The sequence below is a fragment of the Penaeus vannamei genome, chromosome 16, assembly GCF_042767895.1.
Source record: "Penaeus vannamei isolate JL-2024 chromosome 16, ASM4276789v1, whole genome shotgun sequence".
Classification (NCBI taxonomy): Eukaryota; Metazoa; Arthropoda; class Malacostraca; order Decapoda; family Penaeidae; genus Penaeus; species Penaeus vannamei.
The window spans coordinates 19563572-19573571 of record NC_091564.1 but is presented as its reverse complement, the minus strand read 5'-3'; the positions used below and the strand labels follow the sequence as shown (position 1 = coordinate 19573571).

The 10000-nt window shown below is 35.3% G+C and overlaps 1 protein-coding gene across 1 annotated transcript in view; it reads right to left on the bottom strand.

The window, feature by feature from the left end:
- Positions 1 to 7521, bottom strand: part of LOC138864434 (spermidine/spermine N(1)-acetyltransferase-like protein 1) — a 13765-nt gene extending 6244 nt beyond the window's left edge. Inside the window, exon 1 of the mRNA XM_070131550.1 lies at positions 7483 to 7521. Coding sequence (XP_069987651.1) covers positions 7483 to 7521 — 39 coding nt within the window. The remainder of the gene's footprint in view (positions 1 to 7482) is intronic.
- Positions 7522 to 10000: the final 2479 nt, after the last annotated feature.

The following is a 10000-nucleotide window of genomic DNA, read 5'->3' as shown; positions in this document are numbered from 1 at the left end:
TAAAAGGGACAAAATACATATATACATAGGAGCTTTAAGAGTCAAATTCCTTGGGAGAGATCAGTGACATCCGTCGATACTTGGGCCTTCGACGTCACAGTAATAATATTGGCAAAAAAAGAGTACCAGATGCTAAGGTCATAACATAGAGAAAAAACACAACAAAACAACTATATAACCGCTACTTGGTTCCTTACGATAGAATTAGAATGAAAAAAAACGGAAGAGTTTTGTATTAATCCAAAGAAACCTAAATGGGTCTTGTCATAATCATCATGCCATGCAACAACTTGTTCTTAATTAATAATAGAATGGACTTTGTCGTCTTTGTGCGAGGGTTAAACATTGTTGCGCTTTCGTAAAAAATCGTTTTCTTTTATTAAAAAAAAAAAAAAAAAATGACGATAAGAATAAACACCGAATTTTTCTTCATTAGACATCAAATCACTAAAACAACCTTCGGTACTTTTGTTTTCTCTCTCTCTCTCTCTCTCTCTCTCTCTCTCTCTCTCTCTCTCTCTCTCTCTCTCTCTCTCTCTCTCTCTCTCTCTCTCTCTCTCTCTCTCTCTCACATTCACTCGCTCAAAATGTGCGTGGAATTATGTGCGTTCGGTGTGTTAAGTGAAGTTTAATTCTTAACCTTCTAAGGCTAAAATCTTATTCACAAACTCATGTTTTCTTCAAATCTTAATTTTTTTAGTTTTATATCTTAAAACGTAAACGGGAAAATCGAGCACAGAGCATTCAGTTAATTAGCTAAGTTTATGTGTTCATAATGGGACTTAAACATTTAAATTCTAAAAATAGACATGTAAATATAGAATATGTGTATATTTTTTCTGTTTTTTGCTAGCTTTTTAAATATATCTTTTAAGTGACATTTATTTCGCATCACTGGTATTTTAACACGCAAAGCTCTTTGTTGAAAAAGGAAGGAATTTCTCAAGTTCAATGAGTCTTCGGTCCTATGTATCTTTTTTTTTTCATTTTTGATTTTTCTTCTTTTTTCCGACGTGAAAGATTCATCGAACTGTCATTCGCATTTTCCCCTTTCAACATCCAGCACATTTCGACCTAAAATACACGCCACTTTCAGAGAGATGTGTGCTGGTGAGGTTTATTTCCTATCTTTCTACTGAGAAATGATAATAAGAAGAATAAATGTAAAAATACCAGTCAGGCTAAATTTATGAATCAACACCATTGCCTTGAAAACAGAAATGACACATAAAATCAAGAAATAGATCATCCTTACTATGAAAAGAGCATCTCACTTCGGTTAGTCTGCGGTACCTATCATACACTTTTTTTGTCAATGTCTAAAAGGCACGATTTAACAACTAATAAAACTCCATACAGCTGCACGCTCTGTCTTTGGCATTACCGAAACGTTTCGCCCGGTCTCTGTCGTTGATTTTCCTTTCTTTCTTTGTTCTTTTCTTGTTTTTTTTTTTTTCTTTCTTTGAGGTTTCCAATTTTGAGTGGATTTTTTTTTTGGCTTTTTTTTTTATTGACTGAAGTCTTAGGAGATAAAAGTTTAACCTTTGAAAATTCTTCAGAAAACGATAAAGTTCAAGTAATAGGTAATGAAAAGAGAAAATGAAATAAGTTACCTTCGCGTTTTCTATATTCCCGTTCTCTGTGACATCTCCGTTTTCTATCACGTCTCCGTTTTCTTTCCTTAGCCCTTTCTTAAACTCTATGGAGCTTTATAGGATTTATTTTGTATCTAATGTTTTAGTGTAATTCTTATAACAGCCATATTCGGGTAAGAGAGGGATTGAAAATACAATGACTATGTGAGATAAAAAAAAGGAAAATCAATATAATGTTAATTTTCTGTGTAGGTGAAGGAAAAGGATGGATGGAAGAAGGAAGGGCAGGGATGGGAGTGAGGAAATAATAATGGTAATAGTAAAGGCCACAATAATCATAATAAATATTCATATCATTATTATTGTCGCCGGCGAAAGGGAAGAGGGATAAATGAGGAAAATGGAGAGGATGGGAGAGGGTAGAAGGATAGAGGGAAAGGAGAATAGGGGGAGGAGAGGGATGTTACTTCATATTGTGCGTTTTATTGTCTCGAAGGAATGGTAAGAGCCGCAGAATTGATAATAAATAAAAAAATAAAATAAAAAGAAAGTTACGATCACTACCCTAGAAGGTCAGCGCCATCTACGGACACCGAAATACACTATGTCAGCTCTGGGCCTAACGCGGCGCGGTGGACTCGATGCCGAAAGACAGTCCGAGCCGCGAAGTGCAGCGCTACACTACAGCGGAAATACAACGCTACGAGAGGGAGATCAGGAGCTTCTTAAACAAGTTGAAAACAAAAGGGACTTCATTATTTTTTTCTTAGAAATCTGCGAGTTCGTTTGATACAAAATAGAAGAAAAGAATGGATATAACTTAAGATCTCCTAATCTCCCCCCACCTTAGAAAAGAGGGGAGGAAAGAAAGAGGAATAAAGAGAGGAGGATAGGACGTGGGGGGGAGGGGAGGGGCTATTAGCATCATCCCCCACCCCCCCAGTATTTATTCCTCTTCTTTATTCTATCCTCTCTTTGTTCCCTCTTCACTATCTCTGTCATTTCGGCAGGGCGGCACCAGCGATAGTGTAGAATAATAAAGAAAAATTATTAGGATTTAAGAAAAAAAAATTAGGAAGAAGTTAAAGTTCATTAATTCGACCTTAAATAACTGACTATAATATCATAAAAGGAGTAAAGACAATGCATTTCGCTACATATCATCACTATTATCGCTACGATCTTCACTATTAGTATTTTCTTTTAGTCATTATCGCTATTATTACTGTTATTATCTTTTATCTTCAACTTAATCTATCTTCTAATTAAACATTATTTAAAAAGAAACAATATTACGATAGTTTATTTTTTTTATTTTTTTTTAGATGTATCAGCCTTACGTTTCGCTTGTGGTGAAGAAAAATCTCCCTTTTTCAATTTTGGAATAGGAGAAGAAAGACAAGATTAATAACCCTTATTGCCTCTTCTCTTTCTCCTTCTTCCCTTTTCTTTGGAGAATCAGAGAACGAAAGACAGAGAGAAGAAAGAGAAAAAATGAATATCCGCGTTTTTGTTCTTATTTTTTTTTCCTTCTTCTTTTTTCTGTTTTCGTTTTCTTTCTCTCCTTTTTTCATATCACCATAAGCGAAAGTGGCAATTGGTTTGTTTTTTTCTTCTGTTTTGCTTATATGTCTACGTACGTCAGTATTTTACTTATATATATTACTTTCCTTATCTATTAGTTATCTAGTAATCATGAAATGGTTGTAACTCCGTGCACTGATTGAAAATAAAATATAAAGAGAACAAACTATTTAATTTCCTTCATTATGAACATTCATGCGTTTTCCTTTTCTTGTCGCAAAAGAATCTACAATTAGAATACTTGTTTATCGTTAATACTCAAATTTCCAAAACCCTTCTCTCCCTAAAGAAAAAACAAACAAACAAAAAAAGAAAACCCTGCAACCAACCTACATTCCACAGTACTAAAACCCTTTACCTTATCCCCTCCCCCGCCCCCTCAAAAAGAAAAAAAAAAAAAAAAAAGATTCTGTCAACACCATTTTTTTTTAACCCTGCTTCCCCTTTTTAAATAAATATACACACACATATATTCTTTTTTCTTTCCTTTTCTGTGACACTCTATACATGCTGACAGCCTGCCCGTTTTTCCAGCTCGCCCCGACGTCAGCCTTTACCTATTTCCGGGTTTAGCTATTGAGAGAGTTTCATCCACAAAGACAATAAAGAATATGTATAGGTAACAAAAAATGTACAAAAAAGAGAAGTCTAAGTGTAGTGAGAAAAAAAAAAGTTGATATCTTCGTTCGCAATATCTTTATTCCCATTATTCTCTTCTATAATTCAATCTTAAAGAACTTTACTGAGGACTTCACGTGACTTTCAACACTCAAGATAGATTGATAAATTGACCGTTGGAAAGTTGCAACTTCTTGGCTTCTAGTTAAAGGGGAAGTTAGAGAGAGAAATATCCTACTGTCTATACAAGCAGGAAGTTTGTCTTTTTCATCTACTCATAACGAACGATAAATATAAATGAAAAAAGGACAAATCCCATATGCCATATATCAAACTCAAAGGGAAACTGGCTGTCAAAATTTTCGCATTCGTATCTCGTAAAAAAACAACAACAACAACAAAAAAATAATAATAGAATAAATAAAAGAATGATAATTACTCAATTCCTACCATTGAAATAATAATGATAATAAATCTCCTTTCTAGACTCTCACTTAAGTTCCAATCAATCAAAGAGGAAAAAAAGGAAAAAAAAGAAAGATATTAAGGAGAAGCAGAAAATATCTTGATGAGACGAAGCAACAAGGGGAAAAAAAAGCCCATATCTTCGAGAACCACGAACCCATTTCCGACCCATTAGAAAAGAGAGGAAATTATAAAGAAAGGAAGGGGAAGAAGAGGGAAAAAGGGGTAGTTGTGTGTGTGTGTGTGTGTGTATGTGTGTGTATGTGTGTGTGTGTGTGTGCGTGTGTGTGTGTGTGTGTGTGTGTATGTGTGTGTGTGTGTGTGTGTGTGTGTGTGTGTGTGTGTGTGTGTGTGTGTGTGTGTGTGTGTGTGTGTGTGTGTGTGTGTGTGTGTGTGTGTGTGTGTGTGTATGTGTATAACCCGTGACCAAAAATCTCGAAGAAAAAGAAGACAAGAAAAAATACCAATAGAAAAAAATAAGACAAAAATGAAAGTAAAACAAACGAAAAAGAAGAAGGGAGAATAGCTGTAAAGAAAAAAGAAATAAAGAACAATTGATATCGAGAAAAGCCTTTACTAAATTGCCTACTTGCCAACGGTCACATTACATTGTACTAGTTTAGCCTCTATATATTTACGGGAATCACTATTACCCATTCGCCATTCACTGCTCTCGTCATTATCATCATCTCTCTTATTCTCTATCCTTTTTCGGTCTGTTGTTCGTTCACTCCCACATTTTTCATAATACATTTCATTGGGAAAAGCAAAGCGTTGGAATTAATTATAGGCATGTGAAATATGGTTAGCATTGATGACAAAATTTTCAAACTAAAGATAGATATAAAACGGGTTTGAAAATAATATCATTGGTAATAATAATAATAATAAATGACACTACAAAAAAGAAAGAATAAAAGAGCTAAAATAAAAACTGATAATGAATATGAGCATGTAAAAAAATAATAACAATGAAAAAAATTATAAATAAATAAATAAAGGGAATTTTACCAATATAATTAACTCATCTTTGGTCATTCGGCTCAATTTGCATATTCTTTTTATATACCGATTGGAAAGGGGGGGTTAAATAATCAAAATGCATAATCGTTCAAGAAATTATTTAGAATGCCTTAGACAGCATTTAGAAAAAAATATTCCTGTTTCTTTCCTTTTTTCGACAACCTTCTTTGTTTTCTAATCTCGTTCTCTACGTTTGTCGAGATAGAAAGGACAGAAACAAGAAGAAAAAAAAAAAACATAATTGTATCACTAATAACTAAGACACTTAACCTAGAGAAGAAAAAAGAATTAATAAAAGGAAAATAAAATAGAATTGGACGCCATGGGTAAAAAAAGAAGGAAAATAAAATAGATTTGGACGCCATGTGTAAAAAAAAAAACGAAAAAAAAAAAAAAAAAAAAAAACGAATTATTTTTTATCAGAAATTCTTACGGGCGATTTTATACTTTACAAAACACTTAAAGTTAAAGCTTAACAACACCACATGTATATATAAAAAAACAGGTGTTTGTTGTAATCAATGTACTATTCATAATTTGTCTCTCCAACATCTCCTTTCATTTGTTTGTTTGTTGTTACTCTTGTTCGTTTGTACTGGTAGGAACGTTGAGGTCGCCAAAATCGTTCAAGAAACGTTCAATGCTTGTTCATTCTGCTCTTCGTCTTGCATTCTCTCTTGGTCTCCTTCACTTCCACTCATTTCTATATGCCATACATCTTCGGTGACGTTTTGATCATATTTTTCCCCCTTGGCATTCACATTATCCATTTTTTTTCATTCACACATTCATTTCCCTTTCGCATTTCTCTGTTTTTAGTTAAAGGTTTAGTCTATGCTGTTTTTTTTTTTCTACTTTTTCCCGATCAGTTTCCATTTGTCTTCTAGGATTCTCTTCCACATTCTTTTTCTTCTTCTTCTTCTCTCTCTCACTCTCTCACTCTCACTCTCTCTCTCTCTCTCTCTCTCTTTGTATACAACCCCTTTTCTTCTTATCCCGTCCCTCCCCTTTATAACATTTTTTCACACCTCCCTTTATTCGTACCTGATGGAATCTTTGCTTAACCCTCCCCCTTCTCTCTCTCTCTCTCTCTCTCTCTCTCTCTCTCTCTCTCTCTCTCTCTCTCTCTCTCTCTCTCTCTCTCTCTCTCTCTCTCTCTCTCTCTCTCTCTCTCTACTCTCTCTCTCCCTTTCCCTCTTTCTCTGTTCCCACCCCCTCCTCCTTCCCTTTCTCCACATTCTCCCCACACCCTCTTCCCTTCCCTCCCTTCTTTTTCCCTCTCTTCACACCCTCTTTCATCCGAGACCTCCCCTTCTCTCCTCAAACTGTGCCTCTAATCCAACCTTTTCTACTGCACACATAAAACCCTATTCCCCCAGATGCTCAATAAAGCCTACCGTTCTCTCCCTTGCATTCAATTTAACTGTTTCTCCCTCTCTGTGTATGTGTGTGTGTCTCTCTTTCTCTCCCTCTTTCTGCCTTTCTCTCTCTCTCCCTTTCAAATAAACCCCGCACCACTTCATACCTATTTGAATATCTAACTTCCCTCCAAATCTAAAGCTCCAATTCTGCCACTTGCCACACGTTGGTTAAACTATTTTTTTTTCTTTTTACCATTCTCTTTATTTCCTTTTGTCTTTAAACTCAAAACCGGGCTAACCCTTTTATTCTTGTTCTCCCGTTTTCTCCCCTCTTTCTCTCTCGTAGTTATTACGTGCTTTCGTGAAACACATGATAACACGACGGGTCTAACACAAACAAGGTCTTAAACCGCCCCTTCTCTCGCTCCCTTGACCAAACGCTTCAGTCAGAACTCAATCTTTCCCTGAACTGGATCTGACAACGCGCTCCCGACTCAACACTTCAGTCTTCTTTGAGCATTCGCTGGGTCCCGCTTTCCTATATTAGTCTGAAACCCCGAAGATGTTTCTCTCCCAACTATACATTTAAGAAAAAGGGGGAAAAAAAGCTAAACAAGCCGGTATTCATCTAGTACTAGGCCTATACTCTACCCACGCAAAAACATCTCAAATACAGATACAGATCTTTAATCCTCCCTCCCCCCCCCAAAAAAAAATCCCGTCAAAAAAAAAAAAAAAAAAAAAGTCCTCACCGCTAAAACTACGAATTCCTTCCTCTAAAATCACAACTCTCATCAAACACAAAAGTATACTCTTCGTTATATTCCAAACCATACCTCTATTCCGTACAAGCAGCCACACCAACGCGCCCCCATGCTAGGGAAAGAAAGACACACAAACACAATTTCCAGTTTCTTATTCTCTTCTCTCTTCTCGCTTCCATCCTCATCAGCCATTCAAGCGACCTCAATTCACAGCAAATTATCACTGAAGTCATTCTACTTGTACGTTCAATTTTATGTTTACTTTAATATAGATACAAGAATAAAAAAGCTTAATTCTAAAATCTTAAGAATTAGATTTCATATTTTTGCGATGTTTTTGGGGACATCGGTGATCGAATGTCACTAGGATAGAATTACTGTTATATATCTAATTTACTCTCGACCTTAATACACCTTTTTACACGTTCTTGAAATCAAGATACCGAAAGACCAACTTGTGATGCAGTTTCTCCAGAGGGTTTTTTGTTTTTTTTTATTTTATTTTTTTGTTTTTTTGTTTTTATCTTGAAATTTCGCCAAGAGTCAATTTCACATTCAGGTGTTCAAAAGCGGCAGAAATTGGCCCTTAGTGAAGGAATTAGATAAGGGAAAAGGGGAACAAAAGAGAGAAAAGTCAAACCCTTCGTTCAAAACTCCATCTCCCAGGTGATCTATACTCATTAACATTGAAAAACACTGAATGTTTTAAAATGTTCCTCCTAACGTCCTTTGTACTTGGCAAGACCTTCGTTCTGTTTAAAGACCTAAATGTTATTTTGTTTATACATATCACCAGCTTTGTTTGAGAATTTATACATACATATATATTTTTTTCATTTTGAGTCCCTTCCCTTTGTTAACGCAATTCTTAACTGCGCTGTTCCAACTCCAGCTCACCTAAAGATTAGAACAAATTAAAACGAAAAAGAAAACGAAATAAAAAAAGAACAAGTAAAGAATATTATGTCATCACATTCTTTCAAATCACAGAAAGATGGAAAGCATTAAAGCTCACGGTGCTGTACAGATGAAAAATGTGGATGTGATATTTTTTTCAACTTTCTGTCACCCTCTTTCTCTCTCGAAAAAAAAAATCTCGTATTCACTTCAACTTTCTTCCATTTATCATAGTTTTCTGTCATTCTTACCTTTTTTCTGCATCTTTGTAACATACGCAATATACGCAATACTTGTTTTGTTTTGATAGATTGAATAGCCTCCTACGCATGCACTTCCGGTCATTTCAGAGTGCAAATCGCTGAAGGAAGAAGCATGCAGTAGCCTCATTATTTTTGTAACATTATCCATGGATAGTTTAGCCTCAGCAACTATGAAAAGAAATCACACGTTTGGCAATTATCCTCTGCGTGCATGTTGTATAAACTCCATGATTAGCCTCATTGATTAAAAAATAATTTGCAAGGGAAAGAAAAGGAAATCAAATCTGCAAACACTATTGTGTAATAATTCACGTCATTGCGCGCAGGGAATAAGAAATGTTTTTGTTCTATTTTTAGCCTCCAAGAAAATTCTTACCCTCAGCGATTTGCTCGTGTCTAGCCTCTTGTGATTTTAAGAAACAGATCCGAATATAAGTACTTTAGCCTCATTTCAATATTATATATATATATATATATATATATATATATATATATATATATATATGTATATACTTGAATTTCTTTTAGTTTGCACGATTGGTTTGTCATGTTACTTCATGTCGATGATTCCCCACGTCTCTCTTAGCCTCTTTACTTTAGCCTCTCAAGTCCCAGTTGAAAGTCACGTGATTTCGATAATATAGTAATGACTCGATGTGGTACTACAATCTAATAATAACAGTAATAATGACAACAACAACAACAACAATAGTAATAACGCTGCATCTGCCAACATCTGCCAGGCTCATCGATTGTAAAAGATCTACGTGTGAGTGTATGTGTTGCGTAATGAGCAGCAGAGTTCAGAACGGTTCCATCACGCCAACACATAGACGGGAAAGGGGAAAATCGAGTCTATATTACGAGTCTGGCAGTTGTCGCGGATGGAAAAGTTTGCTCTGTACGCGATCGCCCCGTGTTATCTATCACTTCACCGCTTATCCTACATAACACACGTTGCTATTCTGTGCTAACAATGGCATACATGTCCTTGCTTATAAATACTATGTAAGAATAAAGTCGAAATGCTGAAAAGAAAGCGTCAAGACAACACATACCAAGTACTGCTCTTAGAGAGGTCAATAGAACAAGAGAAATGAAATATACATATATTGCTTAAAACATACTTTGTTGCTCTTCTTTTTCCCTCTACGTTCCAAATATCAAAGTATGAAGTATCTCCGGTAATATAAATGTACACATAAGAAATAATAATTACATTGCTAGCCTGAATACCTTTCATTCTTGCACAACAATATGATTACCCAGCTTTATAAACACAGGTATCCCTCGCAGTCCAGCGTATACCCACAATAACACGGTCAAACATAGCCTTCTATATAGTAATATGCGCGCTTTCCGTACAATTTTTTTCTATCTTCCTTAAAGACTAAATATAGATTTCTTTAGTGACTCATTGTTCCCACTTC